General features: G+C 33.7%; 1 protein-coding gene across 3 annotated transcripts in view; it reads left to right on the forward strand.

Moving 5' to 3' along the window:
- Nucleotides 1-25129, forward strand: part of SLC30A7 (solute carrier family 30 member 7) — an 84474-nt gene that overhangs the window by 18573 nt on the left and 40772 nt on the right. For all 3 annotated transcript variants that reach the window (XM_045064913.1, XM_004775173.3, XM_045064912.1), the window contains exons 4-8: nucleotides 650-737; nucleotides 1418-1544; nucleotides 9608-9751; nucleotides 13427-13477; nucleotides 17105-17240. In XM_045064913.1, the coding sequence (XP_044920848.1) occupies nucleotides 650-737; nucleotides 1418-1544; nucleotides 9608-9751; nucleotides 13427-13477; nucleotides 17105-17240 (546 nt within the window). The remainder of the gene's footprint in view (nucleotides 1-649; nucleotides 738-1417; nucleotides 1545-9607; nucleotides 9752-13426; nucleotides 13478-17104; nucleotides 17241-25129) is intronic.

Consider the following 25129-nt stretch of genomic DNA (forward strand, 5'->3'; position numbering starts at 1 on the left):
TTTTTAACATAGTTTAATTAGTATTATGTGAAGCTAGAATGATTCTAAAAATAGGTAATTGAAACGTTTTTGTTTAATATATTTATCTTAGAAAAGAGTGATAGAAATATAAATCTCAAGTTATCTCTGGGGTAATTCAGAAATAATTTTATTTTCCTCCAGATCAAAGCTCCATTTTCCAAATATTTGAGCAGAAAGTTAGAAAACAAAAAAATGTAAGGAATTCTTAGAAAAAAGCAACCAGTAAGTTAGAAAAACCCCTCTTTCAAGTCCTTTTCTTCTCCTTTTTATCTTTAGATCCTTCCTTTGCCAACTTGTCTAGTCTAGTTTTTCCTTCTCCAGGGGCAACTTGAGATTTACATTTCTGTGAAAGGTCTTTCTAAATCTGCTTATTCTAAGAAGGTCTTTATTGGCTTGTAGAAATGGATGTATTTTGCAGTATTGTGCTATTATACATAGTTCATTATAATTAAATTCATTTCCTCATTTCTACAATATATGTAGAATAAAACACATTCTACTATAATACTAGGACTTTGCTGGCTGCTTATAACCATATAAATATGGTTTAGAAGCTCTGAATATGTATAAATTTATTATTTAATTTTTAAGAAATAATAATTCAGTTGTTTGCTTTGCTCTTCTTTAGGTATGTTAGAGCGGAAGTTCTGGCTGGCTTTGTCAATGGCCTATTTTTGATCTTCACTGCTTTTTTTATTTTCTCAGAAGGAGTTGAGGTATTGTAAATAATGATTAGACTCACTAAATTACATTTCTATAATGAAAATGTTTATGAACTAAAAATACATGTTACAGAGCTCTTTCACGCTATTAAATATTGAGGACAGTCTCAGGTTAGGTAAAATATTATGTAAAAGGAGCTTATAAAATAGTTGAAAAAATTAAGTATATGTGAAACTACTTGAAATTGAAAACAACTAAATGATAGTGCTTTATAGGCTATGGATGAAGTGTTTACTCTATGAAAAATAAAAGCACAATCTGGGTAGTGAGGTCTGTTGGAAAGAGTTCTTAAAAAAAACCTGAGAGTTTTGCCGGTGAATCTTTAATATTTGGTACAATTAAAAAAAAGGAAAGAGAAAATTGAAAGATCAGTGAACTTAAAATGAATGACAATATTATTTAAGATACCAAAGAGAGATAGGTTTTAGACGAAATAGTCATGCTTTTAAATATCTGGGTTTTTTATTTATTTAAATATTATAATATTTAAAAATAGTAATTATTACCTTGTCTACAGTAAGTGAGCACTGTTGTTTTTGTTTTTGTTTTTTCTCTATAAACTGTCTTGATTAATTTTGAAAATAATAAATTTTTAAAGAATGCTTTTTGTTTTTACCAGTTGATTAATCAGAAATTATATCAATGCTCTTTGTTTGTATTATGTGTTTTCTAGAGAGCATTAGCCCCTCCCGATGTACACCATGAGAGACTGCTTCTTGTTTCAGTTCTTGGGTTTGTGGTAAACCTAGTAGGAATATTTGTTTTCAAGCATGGAGGTCATGGACATTCTCATGGCTCTGGTATGATGGTTAGAACACTACGCTTCTTCATTTTTCTCTTTTCCCTCATAATTGTCATTTTTGAAAATTGATAAATTTTAAAGTTAAAGCCTATGTTGATTTTTAATGAAAAAAAATGTTAATAGACTTTTATTAATGTCTTCCTGAACCATCACTCCCCCTTCTCCATGTTCTTTCCTCTGAGTGCCATCTCAAGATTACACATGTTCTCAGCTTGGTGTGGATTCTTCCAGAACCCTGCAGCTGATCTGTTTAGTATGACAACATTTATATGAAACAAACAAATAAACATAAAAACCACAAAACAAATCTAGTTCCTAAAAATTAGAGTGTATGTGGGTATGATTCATTATACCCTCTGTCTTTGAGATCTTTCTATTTGATATACATTAGTCTGCCTTCTCTTGTTAACATAAAACTCCATGGTGTGGGATACGATGGCTTTTTTAAACTGGTCTTCTGTATATAGACTTTAAAGTTCTTTCCACATGAAGCATATCCTTGTGAACATGTGCAAGTGTTTTTCGAAAGCTGTATTGACCCATTTGGTAGCCATTAGTCACATGTGGCTATTTAAATTTAAATTATGGTTAATTAAATTTAATAAAATTAAAAATTCATTTCTTCAATTAGGCTAGTGATGTTTCAAGTGCTCTGGAGCCACATAGGGCTATCATATTGGATAGCAGATGTGGAACAGGTCTATCACCACACAAAGTTCTTTGCATTGCAATGTGCTGGAATATACATAGAGTTGCTGGAACACAGGAAACACAGTTTTTTAGTTTCAATAGACAATGGCAAATTGCCCTCCAAAATGACTCATCCACATTTACCCCAGCAATGAATGCCAGTACTGATTTCATCCCATTCACATCAAAACTTACTATTATGGCTTTAACACTGTTTTGTTATCACTTTGATAAAAATGTTATCTCATTTTATTTATTATTTCCCTGATTAGTAGTGAGGTTGAAAATCTTTCTGTGTTTTTAGGCCACTCAAGTTTTTCTTCTCCTAGAATTGTCTGTTTATTTTTACTTGTTTTTCTATGGTCTTCCTGTTAATCCATTTATAATAATTTTTATATATTTTGTATACTAATCATTTGTTTTTTGTGTTGCAAACATCTTTTCCCAATCTATGGTTTATCTTTAAATTTTTATATAGGGTTTCTTAATTTGGATGTAGGCTTAGTGTTTCTGTCTTACTTTTTTTCTGGTATGTTTTCTACTTTGTTTGAGAAGTTTCCTATTCCCAAGTCATAAACATATACTCATATTTTAATACTGTTAAAATGTCAGGGTTTTTTTCTTCATCCATTTTGTTCCTTCATCTGTATGTAATTTGTTTTCATAATGGGGTGAGTTACGACTTAACTTTGTTTTTTTTTCAGTGTGAATAAGCAGTTTTCCAAGCACCAATTATTAACCTGCCTTTTACCCCATTGAGGTAAAAGAACACTTTTAGCCTATATTAAATTACCTTTCAAAGTTGTTTGGGCTTATCTTGCTCAACTAGTTTTTTCATCAGCTTGTCAAGTTGTATGAGAAATCTTTTGGGGATTTTGACTGGGAATGCATAAAAGAATTTTTATGTCTTTTACTAAATTGTCTTAGCTATTTCGATAAAGATCTTTGTATTTTTTGGTCAGTTCATTTTTAGGTAATTGAATGTTTTTATTGCTATTAGGAGTAAAAACTATTATTCCTGCTTGTCTTAATGCATAAGTAGGACCTCTAGCACAGTGTTGATTAGATATACTTGGTGTGTATCCTTGTGTCCCTGAATGATCACCCAAGTAATTTAAAAAAATGCTGATGCCCAGGTTTATCCCAAAACATTTTTGTTAGAATCTCTGGAGGATGCCCCAAACATCAGCATGTTTTAATGCTCTCCAGATGACTTTAATGTGCATTCTTCTTAAGTCAATGAAGAATGTTACTGACATTTTACCATTTGGTCTGATGTTTATGGTCTGTTTCTAATGAAACTATTTTATCAAGTTAAGGATATTACTTTTTCTTCCTGCATCTAAAGTAATCATTTTTTCTCTTTAGTTAATTTAAAATTTGTAATTACATTGATAGTTTTAAGAAACTATCCTTAAGTTTTATCGTTAAAATATATCCATTTAGGTCTGCATTTAAGTGTGTGATGCATTTTCAGTCACTTTTTATATATGGTGTGAGGTATGGGACCAATATCATTTTCTTATATATAGATTTCTGGTTGTCTCAGCACCATTTGTTAAAGATTATCCCTCCCCACCCCACTGAATTGTCTTGGCATTCTTGTCAACAATCAGTTGATCATGAATGTGAGAGTTTATTCCGAATTCTCAAGTCTATTTCATTGATCCTATATGTTTATCCTTATGCTAGTATTCTACTGTCTTGTTTATGTACCTTTGAGGTAGATTTCAAATTGGAACATAGGAGTTATCCAACTTTATTCTTCTAAGATAATTTTACCTATTCCTTACTAATTTAAGATTATTTTACTTACATATATTTCCATATAGGGGCTTTTGGATGGTGCATCTGGCTAAGCATCCAACTCTTGGTTTAGGCTCAGGTGATGATCTCAGTTGGGATCATGAGATCAAGCCCCGCGCTCTGCTCGGCACAGAGTCTGCTTAAATTTCTCTCTTCCTCTTCCTCCACTCACTCCCTCTGCTCATTCCCATGTGTGCATGTGTACTCTCTCTCTAAAGTAAATCTTTAAAAAATTGTTTTAAGATCAGCTTATCAATTTCTGCAAAAAAGGGCAGTTGGGATTTTGATAGAAATTGTATTGAATCTGTCAATCAATTTGGAAAGTACTGTGTCATGTTAGCAATTTTAAGTCTTTTTTTTTTTAAGTTATTTGTTTATTTATTTATTTGCCAGAGAGGGAGAAATCACAAGTAGGCAGAGAGGCAGGCAGAGAGAGGGGGAAACAGGCTCCCCATTGAGCAGAGAGCCCGATGTAGGGCTTGATCCCAGGACCCTGAGATCATGACCTGAGCTAAAGGCAGAGGCTTCACCCACTGGAGCCACCCAGGTGCCCCACAATTCTAAGTCTTCTGATCCATAAACATGGGATGATGCCTTCCCATTTACTATAGCTTCTTTATTTCCTTTCAACATGTTTTATTATGATTAGTGTACATGTTTCACACTTCTTAACTTTATAATTAGGCTTTTTATTGTTGTAGCTAATTGTAAATGTGATTGCTTTCTTAATTTCACTTTTTGATTCTTCTTTACTAATGTATAGGGTTACAGTTCATTTGTGGATATTGATCTTGCATCTTACCACTTTGCTAAAGTTGTTCAATATTCTAATACATTTTTAGTGGATTTTGTAGAATTTTTTGGTATCATGTCATCTGCAAATAGAGATAATTTTACTTCTTCCTTTTGCATCTGAATTTTTTTTCCTTGCTTAATTGCCCTGATGAGATGTTTCAGTACAATATTAAAGGTTTTTTTAATTTATTTGATAAAGAGAATGCACTCATGCCAGTGGGGGGAGGAGCAGAGGGAGAGGGAGAAAGAGAATGGGAGGGCTCCATCTCATTACCTTGAGATCATGACCTGAGCCGAAACCAAGTGTCCTACACTTAACCAACTAAGCCACCCAGGCGCTCTGCTTTGGTACATACATTCAGTACCGTACATTTCAGTAAATAGAAAGTGGTGAGAAAGGATATCCTTATTTTTTTTCTTGACTTTAGGATAAATAAATATCCTTATTTATTTTCTTCATTAAATATGATGTTAGCTATGTTAGCCCTGTATTTTTCAGAATTGCCCTTTATCAGATTGAGGAAGTTCATTTCTATTCCTAGTCTACTAGGTTTTTGGTTTTTTTTTATCATGAAAGGGAATTGGGTTTTGTCACAACTTTCTCCTTCATTTTTTGAGATGATCAATTTGTTTTTATTCTTTATTCTATTAAGACGACGTATTACATTGCTTGGTTTTGGGGTATTAAACCACCTTTTCACTCTTAGGATAAATTCCATTTGGCCATGGTTTATCTTTTTTATATATTGCTTCATTTGGTTTGCTAGTATTTTGTTGAAAACTTTCGTGTCTGTATTCTTAAGGAATTTGGGCCTGTAGTTTTCTTTTGTTGTCTTTGGTTGGTATTGGTATCAGGATAATACTGGTCTTATGTAATGAGTTGGGAAGTGTTCCCTTCTCTTCTGTTTATGTTTTTTAAGGGGGTGGGCAGGGAAGGGTGTGCAGTATTGGTATTTTTTAAAACTTTGGCAGAGTTCCAAATGAAGTCTTCTGGGCCTGGGCTTTCCTTTTTTGAAGTTTTTAAATTCTTCTTCTTTTTTTTTGCTTGTTATAATTCTATTCAGATTTGATTTCTAGGAATGTTCGTTTGTCCATTCCATCTAAATTATCTTATTTGTTTACTTTAGTATGTCTTTTTAAAAAGTTCATTTTATTTCCATAAAGTCAGTTGTGAAGTCCTCCTGTCCCCATTTTAGTAATTTGTACCTTCTGCCATTTTTTTATTGGCTAATTTAGTTAAAGGTTTATCCTTTTTTTTTTTTTTTTTTTTTTTTTTTTAGAATGCCCCTTTGGTCATAGGGAAATATTTTTCTAAGCACTGCTGAAATATAATTTTTAAGTTTGGTATGTCATGTTTTTTCATTTCATTTTTGCTCATCTCAAAGTATTTTTCAGTTTCCCTTGTAATTTCTTATTTAAGTTTGTCTTTCATTTTTCTTCTGTCATTGATATCTAATTTAATTCCATTGTGATCAGATGATACAATTTTAGGATTTCAGGCTCTTTTCAGTTTACTGTCTTATTTTATGACCTAGTGTTTGATCTGTATGGACAAATATATACTGGAGAAGAGTATGTATTCTGTGGTGTTCTGTAGGTGTCTGTTTAGGTCTAATTTGTCCATAGTTGTTCAATCTTCTAGTTTTTTGTCGCTCTTCTGCCTACTTATTTATTTATTATTAAAAGTAGGTATTGAAGTCTCCAGCTGTTACTATTGAATTGTATATTTTTTCGGTCAGTTATTTTAGGTTTTGGTTCATGCATTTTGGAGCTGTGTTGTTCAGTGCACTATGTTTATAATCGTCATATCTTCCGGATAGATTCAACATGTTATTATATATGTTCTTTTTTTCTTAAAGTAATTATTAACATACAGTTTATTTTGGGTGATATTATGATAACCATTCTAGCTCTTTTTTTTTTTTAACTGCTTGCATGGTGTATTTCTCTTTCTGTCTTTTTACTTTCAACCTGTTTATTATGTCTTTGACTCTAAAGTATGTCTCCTATAGACAAAATGTAACTGGATCATATTTTTTTAATCCATTCTGACAGTCTCTGTCTTTTGATTGGGCAATTTAAACAATTTACATCTCATGTAATTACTATTAAGGTAGGATTTACATCTGCCATTATAATATTTGTTTTCTTTATCTTCTGTCCTTTTGTTATTCTATTCCCTGATTCCTGTTTTTAAGTAGATACTTTTTAGTATACCTTTTAATTCTCTTGTTTCTTTTACTATATATTTTTGAATATTTTCCTAATTGTTGTCCTGGGGATTACAAGTATCATCTTAATTTAAATCAGTTTAGTTCAGATTAATAGTAATTTAGTAATATGCAAAATCTTTGCTCCAATATACTTCCCTATTCACCTCCCTTCTTTGTACTGTTATTATCATACAAATTGCGTGTTTTTATGATGTTCATCAGTACAGTTTTAAAATTATTACTTAATGCATTTGTCTCTCAAAATATACAGGAGAAGAAACAAGTCACAAATTTAAAAATACATTTATCTTCTGTCATAATTACCTTTACCAGTGCTCTTTATTTCTTTGTGTGGATTTTGGTTACTATTTAGTGTTCTTTCATTCCATTTGCAGGTAGTGTTTTCGTTTATGTGGTAATATCTTATTTCTCCTTTATTTTGAATGGAGAGAGTTGAATTTAGAATTCTTGGTTGAGTCTTTTTCTAACATTTTGATTTTGTCATCCCACTGGCTTTTGACCTCCATCGTTTTTATGGAGAAGTCACCAGTTAATCTTAGTCAAGTTCTGTTATATATGGTAAATTATTTTTATCTTGGTGTACAGTGTTCAGTGTCTCTTTGACATTCATCAGTTTGACTATGATGTTTCTAGGTATGGCTCTGTTTGAGTTTATTCTTCTTGATTTCCCTAAGTTCCTTGAATGTGTAGATTAGTATTTATTTTATTTTATTTTTTTATCAAAGTTGGGGAGTTTCTAGCCATTGTTCCTTCAGGTACTTTTTTCTGTCTCTGACTTCCTTTTGGTTTTTGGGGACTCCTTAATGCTTAATTTGGTATACTTGATTTTCCACAGGTCTCTAAGGCTATGCTTATTTTTCTTAATTTTCTTCTTTTCTGGTCCTCAGAGTGGATAGTCTCTATTGATCCATCTTTAGGTTTGCCTAACTGTAGCTCAGATCTGTTGTTGAGCACTTCTAATAAATATTTTATTTCAGTTATTATATTTCTTTAACTCCAGAATTTTTTGTTTGGTTTTTTAAAAATAATTTCTCTTTATTGATATGCTCTATTTGGTGAGTTATTGTTGTTATATTTTCATTCTTTAGACATGGGTTTCTTTATTTCTTTGAACGTATTTATAATGGCTGATTTAAATAAAGTCTTTGTCTAAAATCGGGGTCTCCTTTGGGAACGTTTTCTGTTGGTTGCTTTTCTTTTTCTGTGTATGTGGCATACTTTCATTTTTCTTTGCGTGTCTTATAATTTTTGTTGTTGAAAACTGGACATTTTATATCATAATGACACTGGTGTCATTACCCTCTCCCTTCAAAGTTTATTGTTGCTAATATTGCTGTTTTTCTTGTTGCATGACTGTCTTGGATTTATTGCTTTCCTGCAGTGTATGGCCACTGAATTTTTAGAGCTGACTAATATTCGCCACACTGAGAATAGAGGTTTTCCTAAGGAACTGCAAGTTTGAACAAAATACTTAACTGTGCTCTGGAGATGCTGCTTTTAACAGCTTCCAAAGAAGTCAGATCTCCACTGTATGCTGTGCTGCTGGCTTTTAGCTACTGTCAGTTGAGCTGGTACAGGAGGTGAAATCGGAATAGCCCCAAGTAAAAATAGCAAAAACTGTCTAGTCTTACGGTTTTGATAGTTTCTTTGATAGTTTCTTCTTAGATGGGTGCTTCTTAGTTTGTTTTCTGGTTTTGGTTAATTACCAGAGTTCTGAACTGGTTAATTTTTAGATGTGTTCCTTATATTTGTGTTGTTTTAGAGAGAGAGCTAATTTGCCAGTATCACCTCTCTGCCATTTTGGAGTTGATCTCCCCCTTATTAGTGATTTTCTGTATAACGCAATACTGGATTTGGTTTACTGGTATTTAGGATTTTTGTGAATATTAGTGATGTTTTTGAGTTGGGTAACATCTGATCTTTTTCTGTGCTTTGTAATATCTTATATAAGATGTTTCTTTGGTGGTTTAATACTTTTTAGGTCTGCTATGGACAGAGGATTCAGCATTATTTTGTTTTTGTTTTTTCTAAAGATTCTACCTGCTATAATGTAATTCTGCTGATCTTTTATCAAATACAGTAGCTTCCCTGCCTCTGCCTCAAAGTGACCGTATGCATACATTTTGTTTCATCTTCGATTGTATATATAGTAGTACTTCACAAAGTTTTAGCTAAGATTTTTATCTGTGGTCTTCACTGCTTTATCCCCAGTGCCTGGAACAGTACCTATAACATAGTATCTTCCAAATAAGTATTTTCTGAATGAATGAGTAACATTATCTAATCTCTAAATATTTCTGTGTACTTCTCACTTATTTTCATCTCTAGTAAAGTCTACCACTTCCCTCCATATTTCATTTCTTTCCCATATTCCATGGTAGGAACTCAGTCCGTTTTAATGAATCTGTAACACTTTTTACAAGTAAATATTTAATTGAATCTCTTTTTAAAGCTAGTTCTTTTCACTAATGTCAGTATTACTGTAACCATTTTCATAATATGTTTTTACATACTTTTTGTTCTAACTACTTTTTAGGCCATGGACACAGTCATTCCCTTTTTAATGGTGTTCTGGATCAGGCACATGGCCATGGGGATCATTGCCATAGTCACGAATTGAAACACGGTGCTGCACATAGTCATGATCATGCTCATGGGCATGGACACTTTCATTCTCATGGTGAGTACAGCCAAAATATTTTCAAATGGACAGCCTTCCAAATACACAGAACTTTTGTATAGATTACTCTCTTAGTTGAAAGAGTATCTTGAAAAGGTTTTGTAATCAACTGCCTTTCTAATGAATCAGACTAAATGGTTCCCAGGGCTAATTCATGTTTAGTATATAATGAAATTAACTCAGTATAATGCTGTGGATATAGTTTTTTTCAGTGACTACATTATACTTTGTGCCACTATTTTAAATGAGTGTCAATGAATGAGAAACAATTACATTTTAGCAAATGAATATTATAATTTTTTGAAGTATGATAAGGCCTTTTGTACTACATATAGGCTTATAAAAATACAATATGGGTTTTCAGTTTTGCACATTGTCATTGTCATTTTTGGTAAATATCGCCTGATACTTCCCTTCCACATCTTCTTTATCCATCTATGGATGGACACTTGGGTTGCTTCCACAATTTGGCTACCATAAATAATGATGCAATAAATAATGGTACATATGTCCCTTCATATTAGTGCTTTTGTATTTTTTGGGTAAATACGCAGTAGTGTGATTACTGGATTATATGGTAGTTCCATTTTTAACTTTTTGAGAAACTGTAAGAAACATACTGTAAAAAAGGCAAGAGTCAAATGCTTAAGCAACTGAGCTACCCAGGTGCCCCTAGAATGGAACTTCTCTGTTACTCTGGAATATATTCAGTGGACTCCAAATAACTTAGTGATTTGAGAACTACTCTCACCCATTCAAAAACTTACAGTTATAAATTTAACAACATCCTGTTTATCTTTGAATTTTTATTTTCATTCCAGCATTTTATAATAATGGATTATATTAGGTTAAGTTATTGATTAATCATGTGTTTTACTTCTTGGCAATAAAATGCATATATAAATTTAAATTTTTTATTTCCTAGAAACATAAGATTTAGCATTTAAACACTTCTTTTGGATGGAGTTATTGTAGTTCTTACTAAAAGTCAATTAAAGTAATTCTACTTGAAAAATGTTGATACATGTATAATCGTAAAAGGCAACATTTTCACTTAAAATACATATCTTAGTGAGATAATTTGAGCTCTTTTTTTCCTCAACTAGTGTATGGATAAATGACACTTATCAATATAAAAAGGTTTTGCCAATAATTCTGTTCCTATTTTCTAGCTTTATAATGTAAGTAATAAGAAACCTTAAATAGAAGAAATTGTGTTTATAGCAGTTCTAGTCAATTCTTTGAACACCTTCAGAATTACATTCCAAAAATTACACAGTGATCTGTTATCAAGAATTATTTTTGATGATCTATAGATTGACAGTTTCATTAGAATTCTATTAAAAACAATTGGAAACTGTATTGCTTACAAAGGGATTTTGCTGGTTGGTCAATAGAGTCATTACTTTTGTAGCATTACCACCAATATTTGCAATTGACCCCTTGTTTGTTGCCCTAGAATTTTTTTTATACCTTGAGTAATGCACTGCAGTAAGAATCTAAATAGGTGAAAGGTAGCTTTTTTTTAGCCAAGGGGGAGAAGGGTAAATGGCAAAGAAGAATTTACATGACCTCAGGGCACATGGAGATCACAGTGACTAGTAAAAGGAAATGCTAGGCTTCAAACACAAGGAAATCTGACTCCAGTGGTTTCTGGGTGCCTCAGTCGGTTAAGCATCTGCCTCCTAGTTTTTTATGTTGGTTGAGTGTCCCACTCTTAATTTTGACTCTGGTCATGATCTCAGGATCATAGGATTGAGCCCTGAATAGGGTTCCTTGCTCAGTGGGGTGTCTGCTGGAGATTCTTCCTCCATTTCTTTCCCCTCACCTTTACCCCCTGCATACTCTGTAAAATAAATAAATATTTAAAAAAAGAAAGAAAGAAAGAAAGAAAGAAAATCTGACTCCAGAATCTTCTCTTTACTGTTATTTCTGCCTCCACTGTTTATTAGCCAATCTGAGGATACACAAATAATAGGGCCATGATTCCATTTTGGGAGACATCATAGTCTCACTGAGAAATACTGTGAGCTTTATATTTATTGAAATGCTACACTGTCAGTTAAACTAGCTGGTTTTTTGTTTGCTTGGTTTAACTGCTCCTATCTCAGTGACCCAAACAGTAAAAGTATATATATTGCTCTTGGGTTAACAGGGTAAAGGCTGGTTGGTGTTTCTCATTCAATTCAGGGATCTAGGTTCCTTTCATCCCTGGGATTCTTGACCCTTGGAGTCCTTCACTGGATTCCCTGTATCTCTCCAGAGATAGGGTACATAGAATATCATGTGGGGCATTTTGATGAGCCTAGAAGTGGTTTACCTGTCATATATATTTTTAAATTTTATTTATTTATTGGACAGAGAGAGAGAGAGAGCACAAGCAGGGGGAGTGCCAGGCAGAGGGAGAGGGAGAAGCAGGCTCCCTGCAAACCAGATCCCAGGATCTGGGATCATGACCCGACACAAAGACAGACATGTAACTGACTGAGATACCCAGGCACCCTACCTGTCATATTTCTTTGCTTAACACTGTTAGATATATAACTTAAGAGGGCATGGGAAATGTAGTTTATTTGTTACCAAAGAAGAAGAAGAAATGGGTGATAAACAAGTAGCCAGTCTCTACCACAGATAACAGATTTTTTTTTTGTCCAGAAGGACTTTTCAGATTTTACATAGGTACATGGGAGTTAATGTTGTTTTATACAACCATTATATTAGTATAGCAGAATATACCTTTCCACATAATTATGTAAAAAATTACTGTCTTTATCTGGATCTACTACCTTTAGGCAAATCTCTTGCCTTGATCAGGAGCTGGATTTTTAGGACAGTTAACCCTTTTGACAATCAGCACGATTTTTTAAGGTGACTGCGTCTTTCTCCCCACCATATGCAGTGCCATATCACTGGGCAACGTCTTCTAGCATTGTTACCGTCTCTTATCAAAGCTGTAGTAAGACCATGTTAGCTCTTTGGTACTGTGGGCCAAGAACCATGACCCCAGGCAGGCTTTCTGTTAGATATGTTCAGAAAGTTTGTCAGACCTCCTGATGATCTCAATATTGCTGATCTTTTACATCGTTTACCTATGTTTTCTGCTTTGATGTTAAAGCTCATAGTATCTTCAGAGTCAGTATAGAAATTACAGTATTTTTAAATTTTTTCATCATAAAGGTAAAATGGAAAGTATTTTATCTCCTTTCTTTGAAAAGCTTGCCACATCCATCTAGAAGCTGTTGGAAAACTCTTGTTTGCCACAGTCTGGTTACCCTGGGTGCTAACCTGGCTTCATTTCTTGGACTTCTTGTAACTTTCAGCAGTAGTTTCGTTTTGTTTCAGTTTTCCAGTTGTAAAATTAATGTAGCAAACTGTAGTATAAGATATGTTATGAATAGCAGGAGACTTTTCACTATGTTCTTAATTTACCATTTTTTACCAGATTGCTTGATATAATAATTTCCTAAATATTATGTACCATTGATGCATTTTGAAGTTGCCCATGTCTATCTCCATTAAATTATTATATTAAATTTAAAAAATAATTTTGTAAGTCTGTTGTGGCTGTATATAGTCATGCATCCTTCATGATATATTTGAATGAAGTGTTCTCTGAATCAGAAAAATGGAGTTGGTAATTGAAGATATATTTTAAAATAACTTAACTCTCTACAGATGGTCCCTCCTTAAAAGAAACAGCAGGACCCAGCAGACAGATTTTACAAGGTATGACAAGCAATTTGTATATTTCTCAGTTTTATGAAACAAGTTTCATTGTGTTGAGCTATCTGAAATTTTCCTGTAAGAAAAATATGTAGAAGTATTTGTGTCTACAGTATTATCTTTCCTTGTGACTTTTAAAATATATACTATTAGGCGTATTAGCCTACATTCTTTGAACTATCACTTGGCTATTTTTATAGATTTAGTAAGATAACAGAGGTTAGAAACTATACTGCTTAACTATAAATAATAGTCATGCACATGACTATAGTAATATCATAGTATAATTATATTTGCCTCCATAGAATTACTAAATATTTTTTCCAAGTTCAGTATTTAGTATGTATTTACACTGTGGAAAGATTTAGAGGAAAAAATGAAATGCATTCAAACCTTCACAATGTATAAGACCAAGAGTGAACCCTAATATAGTTGGATTTGGGGTGATAATGACGCCAGTGTAGTTTTATCCCTTGTAACAAATCTACTACTCTGCTAGGAGATTTTGACAATTTGGAATCCCAGGACAGGGATATATGGGAAATCTCTCTACCTTCTGTTCAGTTTTGCTATGAATGGAAACTTGCTCTAAAAAATTGACTCTGTTATATTAATATTAACTTCTATATAAAATGCAAAGTGAAACCTTTGTCGTCATATCCACTGGCATCAAATGACGATGGCTAAGCAGAAGCTTACATGCCATGTAAAACAGTACATTACAAAATTTTATAAAGCAGAGAAAATCAGTTTTATCTGTGAATTATGACAGTTTTTCTTTTTGTGGTAGGAGCCGATCTTTGGCTCTGAATTTCTGTTTAGACTTCATCATCAAAGTTTCCTAATTCCCAGCTCCCCACCTTCCTGCTTTTAACTTTTGACTTCACTCTGACTCCCTCAGTAGCTTGTGATCCAATCCCTAGTGTGCCTATTTTTCTCCACTATTTCTTGATACAGCTCTAGCTTTTCTTTTTTTCCCCCCACTATGAATGTGCTCCTCCATACTGAGGAGTTTATTTCAGGAGGCTTAAATGTGTCTTCCAGTCACTAGTTTTCCATTTGCAAAATATATAGAATTGGTTTAGAATAGCATTTGCTGAAATAGCTTGTAATCATGCATATGTAATGTATCTATATCCAATGCTATAAATTAGCTTTGATAATATGAGTTTATTTTTAGTTTTGGAAATCATCACAAGTTGAGAGAAGGGAGGTTAGATTTGCCTTCCTAATTATCTTTTATATAACCTGTTATGAAAATTACTTTATGTTTTCTGAGTATCCATCAATTTATGGTGTCTGCAGCAGCCCAGTAGGTATCTCAAGGATAGGGAAAAGTGTCTGGCATTCAAAGTTTCCATGTGGATACTCATACATGAAAACTGAGATAAATGAGTTTTTCAGTTATTTGCAGCATCTTCAGTATGACCTCTGGCTAGAGGAAAGGATCAACAACAATAAAGCAAAGATTTAGAACCCCAGTGACACACATATTAAAATTACCAGATACGAAGTACAAAAAATTAAGAAAATATATATATGACCTCAGTCTAGAGTGTTCTTGGGCTGTGAAAATATCCATATGCTACCAAGTCCAGCTCTTAACTTTTCTATCAGTTAAACATATGGGTTTAAACTTTTTTCTTCAGTGATTTTTTCTTCTTGAAACAGTTACTAGAAAGTAAGTAGGGTTTAGGTAGTTAATAACACTTGCTAATAGAGCCAGTTTTCAGGTTGGGGACTTTTCAGTCAAAGAAAAATCAAGAACAAATGATTCTTTTCTCTTCCCTTTCAGTATTTAGAGCTGTTTTCATGTCTGATCCTACTAAAACACTGATTAAAGAATATAAAGACTTGAAATCACATGTCACTTAAGAGTTTTGAAGCTTAGATACCTTCAATCTACTTTGATGGGTATTTTTCTTCAGTTTTATTTTTTAAACTTAATGTGGCCTTGACACTTATTAGTCTGTTTAATTCTTTGCTATTTGAAATACCCTAGAAGAAGAGTTTTTTTGTCTCTAAGTAAGCTTCAGCATATTTTTGTTATAGGAAATGGAGCCATTTAGCTTTTTGAAGAATAGTTATAAAGGTCAATACTCCATATGAATGAAGAAATATATTAAGTACGGTGGGATGAATTATCTTTGGTATAATACTTGATATAAAATTACACAGTAGTCGACAAAGATAATTTCCTAGAGCTCATTAAGATTTGATTCAGTAATAGTCTGTTTTTAAATTATTAGAAAGTGTTTTCAAGTTTTAGCAAATCTGTTTTATACCTCAAAGATAAATGGTTTGCCTTTAATTGTCCAGTGAATAATAAAGTAGAATAAATACTTCTAAAGTAGACACATGCTTTTTATTTATTATTTCTTTTCAGATAGAATAAATACTATTTTAAAATGATCCATTTTTTGTAATATGATTTAAGTTTATTTCAAAGACAATGTTTTACTATACAGTAAATTTTACCTATTAAAGATCTAAATGTTGAATAATTTATTGTCTTAGTTAAGTCTGTTTAAGAAATAATGTATTTTAAACTTCTTGATCGTTTTAATGGTTTTCCATTCAATTATTAACTGTTAATATTTAATGGGTTCTGGTTCTGATCCCGCTTCTGACCACGAACTAATTCTGTGCCCAATTCCAGTGGGGGAGTGAAGAATGTATTCTCATACCAGCAAGCAGTTTTCTGATAACTGGAAGTCAGAGGGGCCTGGGACTGAAAGTTCCAACCCTCTAATCATATGATTGATTCTCCTGGCAGCCAGCTCCCATCCTTAGGTGGGGTCCAAAAGTATATTAACATTAACTGGAGAAACTTTGTCTCTGTCACTTAGGAAGTTCCAAGGGTTTTCCAGAAACCAGAATGAAGACCAAATACATATTTCTTATTATAATCACAATATCACAATATTATATAGGTTTCAAGACAGAATATCAGTATCCTACCTATTTAATATTTAAATAATAGCAAGTGTTAATTTAATTAACTTTTATTAGAAGTCTTTAAAATATTTTATATTTGCTTTTAATATTCATATTTCTAATTTCTTTCTTATCAGGTTTGAGATTAAGGTATAATTTTAGGTAACAAAACCTTCAGGATAATTAATAAGTATATCAGGATTTACAGTCACAGTCCATAGGAAATTTAGTTTCAAGTAGTAATAATGTTAGTTACCAGCAGAGGGCTCTGTGTACCCATGTATTTGTAATCATAAACGTGTTCTTGAACAATTCTTTCAGCCTAATACCATTTTCTTCTAACAAATTATTAATTAACTTGTGGAATTTTTTAACCAGAGCTGAATGTGCTTAAAATAAACTTATTTCTGTTATCCCTCATGTATGTTATATCAAATATTAAGGAACATTAAAAACAAGTATAATTTATGAATCAGATATTTTAACCCCTGCTGATATAAAAAAGGAAAGATTATTTAAATTTCTGGGAGTATTATTACTTCATTACTGATCAGTGAATCTAAATTCTCCCTGATTTTCAGATTGGTATTTAGTTTTTTAATATATAAAATCAAGAATACAGTTTTAAGAAATATTTGTATTTTTCATTGATCAGAAGATACTATTTTGATTCTGATTATGCTTTGTTCCCAGGTGTATTTTTACACATTCTGGCAGATACACTTGGGAGTATTGGTGTAATTGCCTCTGCCATCATGATGCAAAATTTTGGTCTAATGATAGCAGATCCTATTTGTTCAATCCTGATAGCCATGCTTATAGTTATAAGGTAAGTGTTGTATGTTACTTTCAGGTATTAAAATGAGAGGTGAGAAATGTGGTACTTAAATTACAGATCTACAGTACAAATTGTGATTGTGTTGGCTTTCTTTTGGCCTTTAACAAACTCCTATGTAGATTATTTCTCTCTGCATCTTCCTATTTTTTTCTTTTGCCATTTATTTCTTGTTTAGGTTTTAATGCTTCTTTTTGGTATTTAGCAATTAGACTTTTGGATTTGCAATCCAAATTAGTAGGATATTTTTTAATCCAACATTTATCTGTAGAGCAGAACACTGATAATATAAAATATATTAACTATAGTTAGAATCTTAATCTGTATCTTACAAATGCAAAAGAATGTTATAGTCTCTTCTATAACGATTTAATTTATTAGTTACATTATCATTGCAGAAGTCGTATAAAAATGCTTATTGAGGTATATAAGTGACTGTCTCTCTATCTAGTTTTATAAAATTCTTAAGGAAGGGTCTGTCTCTTAGTCTAGTTTATCTCTGTTGTAATGTGTATGCAAGGTGTGTGTGTCTGTGTGTGTGTATAAATTCTCGATAAATATTTGTTGAATTAGATTCAATAGTATTTCAAATTTATCACACTCTGAAATATATTTTATTATTGACTTAATTTTTATAAGAATAATGAAATAATAAGTGCCTTTCAGTATTGAATTATTCAGTCTTGAATTATTTCATGTGAATTATATATACATATCTATACATATGTCTTGATTTTACTGTTTTTATTTATCCATAATGATTTTACTGTCAGCAAAACTTGCTTTCTGATGATAACTAGAGGGCATATGATGATTTTTACAGCTTATGGTTGAATAGAATACATTTATTTAATTATGAGGAATTATAATCTTATCAGTTACTCATAAATACAGATTTTGAAGTTCTTTAAAAAATTTACACGTTTTAAACATGCAGATTATTTTTTAAGTTTCTTCAAATTATTTATACTAGAAAGCAATGCTACTATGTAAAAGTCTTAGAAAGTTTGAAAGTTTGGAAATCTTTGCTTTGTTTTGAGAGAGGGCATGTGAGTGGTGGGGAGAGGAAGAAAGAGAATGTTTTTTAAGATTTTATTTATTTATTTGAGAGAGAGTGAGAAAGTGTTTGTGTGCCCATGACGGGGCCAAAGAGAGAGGGAGAACCAGACTCCCCACTGAACGGGGAGACAGCTATGGTTGGACCCTGGGATCATGATCTGAGCCAAAGGCAGACACTTGACTGAGCCCACTGAGAGAGAGAATCTTAAGCAGGCTCCATCCTCAGCTTGGAGCCTAACGCAGGGCTCAAACTCATGACCCTGAGATCATGACCTGAGCTGAAATCAAGAGTCAGATGCATAACCACCTGAGCCATTCAGGCACCCCCATCTTTGGAAATCTTAACTATACTTTCTTGAAAGTTCAGCTAACATCTCAGAGAATTCTATAAAACTTAACTCCTGATGGATTTGGTAACTTTTATACCTCTGTATTTGCATGTCCCATGTTTATTTTGTTTTGTATTAGAAGTTTTAGTTGCTTCTAATACAGTAGGATCTTAATAATTGCTTTTTTTTTTTTTTTTTACTTTGGCTCTGCTCTTACTATCCTAATTCTTCTATCTGTTGTCACTTTGAAGAGATAGGCTTCTCTGTCCCTCTCTAAACTCTTCTTTACCATGTGGCCACAGTGATCTTTCTTAAGTGAAGATTATGGTAAATGGAGAAACATTACTTTGCTTTAAGTTCTTCAGTGGCACTTTCTTACCTTCATAAGAAGTCTAAATGGCTCAGTGGGGCATTATGATGTTACCCATTTACTTCTCAGTCTTTCTCTCACCCCTTCTCAATTTATATCTTCTCCAGTCACATTAAATTACTTTAAGTTTTCTGAAAATATGTTATGAGCTGCTTGGATTCTGGGCTTTGACCATATTTCCTTTGCCCAAGATACTCTTACACCCTGAGTGCCTGTCTCCCTCCTCCCACAAGTATGTCCATCATAACTGCTTATCCTTCAGATCAGATTGCAGTTTAAACAGCCCTTTCTTCAGGAAGCATTTCCGGATTGTCCACCTCTCAGGCTATATATATACCTATAGCACTTTTTACTATTCCTTTCATGGCATTTACTTACCAAATTGAAATAGCTTGTTTCTTCTCTTTTAAGCTCCATGAGGGCAAGTTGTTTTTTCATTGTTGTAAAGTCAGCACCGGAATCTGCCAGGCAAAAAGTGTGTATATTTTGGATTTGAATCAAAATAAATTAATGTGTTTTTAGCCTTGGAGAATTACTTTCTCTTTTCCCAAATAAGGAATTCTTATTTAGTTCTGTTCCCATTCAGTTAAAAAAAAATACATACTCACAACTTTTTTTTTTCATTTTTTTAATTTTATTTTTATTTATTTATTTATTTATTTATAAACATGTATTTTTATCCCCAGGGGTACAGGTCTGTGAATTGCCAGGTTTACACACTTCACAGCACTCACCAAAGCACATACCCTCCCCAATGTCCATAACCCCATCCCCCTTCTCCCAGCCCCCCTCCCCCCAGCAACCCTCAGTTTGTTTTGTGAGATTAAGAGTCACTTATGGTTTGGCTCCCTCCCAATCCCAACTTGTTCCATTTATTCTTCTCCTACCCACTTAAGCCCCCATGTTGCATCACCACTTCCTCATTACTCACAACTTTTTTACTGGAATATGACACATTTAAAAACTGTACAAATCATTTTCAGCAAATATTTATTAAATAGACCCTCTCACCAAAGTGGTGATATGATACTGTTTTAATCTTACATTACAGTAGGAGAGCGAGAGAAACAACAAACAATAAATAAATTATGCAAATATCAAATAGTTATTTGTAGCATGTAGAGAGTTAACATAGGATGTAGGATTGGGTTGCTACTTTAAATTGAGTGGTAAAGGAAGTCTTCTAAAGAGAGGACATTTAAACTGATATCAGAATGTCACCAGAGAGCCTGTCAGAGGAAGAGCATTCTGTAAGAAAGAGCTAGTATCAAAACCCTATAGTGAAAACAGTGTTGACCAATATGGCAGGAGTGTAGGGAGTAAGAGGAGAGTGGTTTGTGTTAAAATTGGAGAGACAGACCTGGGAAAATTAGCCAGGATTAGGGAAACACTGCAGTTTCCCAACTGCAGTGGAAAATCATAGGGAAGTGACATTATTTGGTTTGTATTTTTAAAAATTACTTTGGCTGGTATGTAGGTAATGGATTACAGGGGGCAAGAGTGCAAAAACGGCAGAGCAGCTAGAAACCTATTAGAGTCGATGAAATGAAAGGCCATGGTAGCTCATGTTACCCTTTTACTTCTCAGTCTCATCTAGGAGCTGGAAAGATACAGATAAAGTTAGAAAATGCTTCGGGCTTAGAGCTAATAAGATTTGCTTATGGATTAAGAATGTTTAGTACAGGGTTGAATGAAAGAGAAATCAAGGATAATTCTTAGAGCTTTTACATGAGCAGCCTAGTGCGTGAAGGGGTCCTTATGCAAGAGGAAAGACTAGAGGAAGAATGATGTTTGTTTCTTTTTGAAACATCAACTACAGTTAGCTTTCAAGATAAAACCTGTGTATCATCCCTATGTAAGTCTTTCGAGTATTTGTAAAATGTTTTCTCACTAGTTTACATAAATATATAGTCTCAAATTTATAAATTTGATTCTTTCTCATTATTGTTAAACTTTAATATTTTTATATGTTCTTTTCCATTGTTCTGATGACAAAAATAATACATTTAATTATAAAAAAAAACTCAAACATTAGTGAAATGTATAACTTATCTATTGAAGTGTTCTCATAATCTCACGTCTTGGAGATAAACCAGGAAACTTTAACATATCTTAAAAATCATGGGGCACCTGGGTGGCTCAGTCAGTTAAGCCTCTGCAGATCAAAAGGTCTGTTTTGGTTGTGACCAAGTTTGAGGTCTCTCACTAGATGTTTGTCTAGAGATCTCTCCTAGGCAGGGATGTACAAATGTGGAATTCTTGGGAGAACTCAGCTGAATACAAAGGATTGGAAATGGTACACATACAGATATAAAGTCACTGAGTGGCATTTATTTGGCATGAATCATAATTCACACTGCTTCCATTTTCCTGAAAAGCATCCTTCTATTCTGGAGAACCCAATTTAGCTTCAGGATTCCTTTCAGTATGATGTTTCACGTAGCCACAATCGGTCAACTACAGTTAGCTTTCAAGATAAAACCTGTGTATCATCCCTATGTAAGTCTTTCGAGTATTTGTAAAATGTTTTCTCACTAGTTTACATAAATATATAGTCTCAAATTTATAAATTTGATTCTTTCTCATTATTGTTAAACTTTAATATTTTTATATGTTCTTTTCCATTGTTCTGATGACAAAAATAATACATTTAATTATAAAAAAAAACTCAAACATTAGTGAAATGTATAACTTATCTATTGAAGTGTTCTCATAATCTCACGTCTTGGAGATAAACCAGGAAACTTTAACATATCTTAAAAATCATGGGGCACCTGGGTGGCTCAGTCAGTTAAGCCTCTGTCTTTGGCTTAGGTCATGATCCCAGGGTCCTTGGTTCAAGCCTCACGTGGGCTATCTGCTCAGTGGGGAGCCTGCTTCTCCTTCTCCCTCTCCCTCTGCCTGCTATTCTGCCTGCTTGTGCGCACGCTCTCTCTCTCTCTCTCTGTGTCAAATAAATAAATAAAATCTTTTAAAAAATAATTCAATAAATATTTTAGTGCATACTCTGTGCTAGACAGTAAATAACACAGGCAAATACCCAACCCCTACAGAGCTTATATTCTAATAGGTGTTACAGTGAATAAAGCAGATGAATGTACAGATAGATAACGTAATGTCTTAGGGGGGGTGAATGCTATGAAGCAGTGTAAGGGGGTGTTATTTTAGAAGGGCTTGGAAAGTACTCTGCATAAGGTGACAGAGCCCTTAATAGTAAAGGAGAAAGGCGGGCGACTGTTCAAAGGAAGATTATTCCTGGGAGAGGGAGCGTCAGGTAAACATACTCAGGTGGGAAGCTGCCTGACCTGTGTAAGATGCAGTGAGAAGGAAAGTACAGCTGAAGTGCAACATACAGGACAGAGTGTAGAGCGTCTAGAGTTCAGGGGGAAGGTTGGGGTGGAAGATAAACTCTGGTGTCATCTGCTTGTGTATGGTACTTAAAGCCATGAGATTGGATGAGTTTTCCCAGAGAGTGAGAGCTGGTAGAGAGGAGAAGAGGGCTGAGGACTGAACCCTGAAAGGCAGGGCACAGGCAGCAGCTCGAGCTAAGGAGAGTGGCAGTGAGATGGGAGGAGTCGGAAACGCACATTGTCTTAGGAGCTGTGTGAAGAAAGTGTCTCAGACGGAAGCAGTGATCGATGGATCACATGGATCGGTGGATCGGTGGATTGGTGGTCACGGAAGGATGACGGATAATTGGTAACTTAGCCAAGAGGTAATGAGAAGGAAAGGCTCTTCAGAGGAGCTTCAGGAGAGAATGGGAAGGAGCGAAATGGGGTTAGCAACTGTAGTCAACTCCTCTTTAAGGACTTTTGCTGTAAAAGGGAGCAGCAGGATTGCCTGCCAGCGCTGGGGGCCCACTCTGAGGTCTGTGGTCATGAATTTAAAGTGAAAACCACCAGCACCATTGTATGTTTTTCTCTAGTCTTCTCTGCTACTTGATGAAGGGTATGGAGTAGATAGATTCAGTCCGTTCGGGGTTGTCAGAGGAGTGCTGACAGAGTGAGAACAGAGCACAGCAGGGATTATAGCGGTGGGAAATAAAGATTTAAAGGTGGTAATAGATGCTGAAAAAGAGGAGAAAAGCAAGAGAGAGGGTTAGCAGGTCGGAACTCCGGCAGGAGGGTGAGTGCGGGTGAGTGCGGTTGAGTAGGGGAGGTTCAGGCTGTAAGAGGCTTGAACTTGGGATCTGCAGGTCTCTGGAGTGGCTGTAGGTGTGGGTCCAGGATAAATTCATCAGATCGAGGCCATGTGTGCTGGATGGGCTGCCCATATGGGTATTTAAACTAAGAGTCATGAGAAAAGTAGAGGGGGAAAGAGAATAAGCCCATGGCTACACTCTTTAGTGACAGAGGGGAGCTATCCAGAATCATAGCACTGGGAGTCAAGATGGGTAGAAGATGGAATAATCTGATGGCCTAGGTCTTAAAGGAACTGTTTTTTGGGGGTAAGTAGGTGGAGCAGAGATCTGGAAATAGTAGTGAGAACATTTACCTCATCACTAACGCCAGCAGTACTGGAGTGTGGGAGAGAAAACACTGCTGTAGGGACAACGGTGTCCTCAGGCAATAGCCAGGGTTTTTTTTTTCTTTTCTCCTGCTATTGAGAGAAGAGGCTGGGGATTTAATGAAAATTACACAGTTGGTTTTTGGGTTTTTTTTTTTGATTATGGAAATAAGTTTATTGATAGAGAAACTTGGTATAGAAGAGGATAAGGAAAAAAAATTCTCATACTTCCACCAGCCAAAAGGACCATGTTACTGTTTTTGTGGGTTTTATTTTGGCTTTTTTCTTTTATTCTGAGCCCCTTTTTTAAAAGAGTATTTCTGATTATAGCATGTATTTAAAATTACGTTGTTAAGAAAATTTTTTTAGTTTTTTTTTTTTTTTTATAATACATAGTCATTGTAGAAAACTTGGAAAATGATGTACAATAGAAAGTATAAAGAAAAATCAGTTGGGATCACAACACCTGAAGGTCACATTACCACTGTTAATAACATTTCTTTACAGTTATTTTTAGAGTGGTGTTTTGTTTTGTTTACATTGAGTTTCTACTATATATGCTGATTATTAAGCTTGGTCAGCATTAAAGCATTCAAAGTTTCTAGATGAAAAGTAAAAATACAATTATTATTTTAAGTCAGTAAAGTTTCATAATGATTTTTTAGGTAGCAAGTCTGTCATTCAATGATAAGTAAAATGAGGTACAGGGCAACACATAGAATGATTCATTATTAAATAAGAGTATATATGAAGTATATATGTATCAGGAAAATATCAGAGTGCATATATATACATATAACATTATTTGGGTCTCTCTGGGGGGTGCTATTTTATTTTACATTTATTTTGGGTGCGGTGATGCATTTCTAAAATTGTGCTTCTTTCCTAACGTCTTTAAGGCAAATTAACATTTCTGACTTTACCTCAAAAACATATTTTTTTAAATAGAAGGTAATAAAAAAAGTAATAGCTCTAGAGTACAAAAATAAAGACATTCCAGTTGTCTATTTTTATGTTAAGGGAGCAAACTTAATTTGCTTAAATATTCATATGATAATGAAATACTTGTAAGCAAATCACTCAGATGTTTTTCAAATTAAGTAAGAGTTTGCCTGGTTAGCCAAAACTGATTTTAGGAAATACATGAAAACTCTTAGCAACTTGACAAAATGATTATAAGAAGTAATTTTCCTTACCCTTAATTTTTATATATGTATTTGCAGTTCACCAAGAGCAAAAGAAATAATAGGGCTCTAGATGTTTTCTGGACCTAAATGTTTCTCGATTGAGAACATGCTATGAAAATAGGCATCTCTTCTTATAGGCTGGCCAGTGTTCTGTTTTCACTTTCACAGTGAAAGTGATTTCTTAGAAAAAGTTTTTCTTTCAACATTTTCTATCACAGGCAAAGGATGCTTTAAATTGCTTAGTAAAACTGAGTTGTGCTGTGATGAATTTTGTTTCTCAGTGAAAAGCAGCGATGCAGTTCAGCAGTGAGAATGTCATTTTTTATCTTCTGAAAATACATTTCTTTTAAGAGATTTCAGAGTCATTTTGCTCCTTTTCCCTTAAGTAGTTGAGTTGGAATGGCAATGAAATTCATAACTTAGCATGCAGAA

Source organism: Mustela putorius, unplaced genomic scaffold, assembly GCF_011764305.1.
Source record: "Mustela putorius furo isolate JIRA1106 unplaced genomic scaffold, ASM1176430v1.1 tig00003853_pilon_pilon_pilon, whole genome shotgun sequence".
Classification (NCBI taxonomy): domain Eukaryota; kingdom Metazoa; phylum Chordata; class Mammalia; order Carnivora; family Mustelidae; genus Mustela; species Mustela putorius.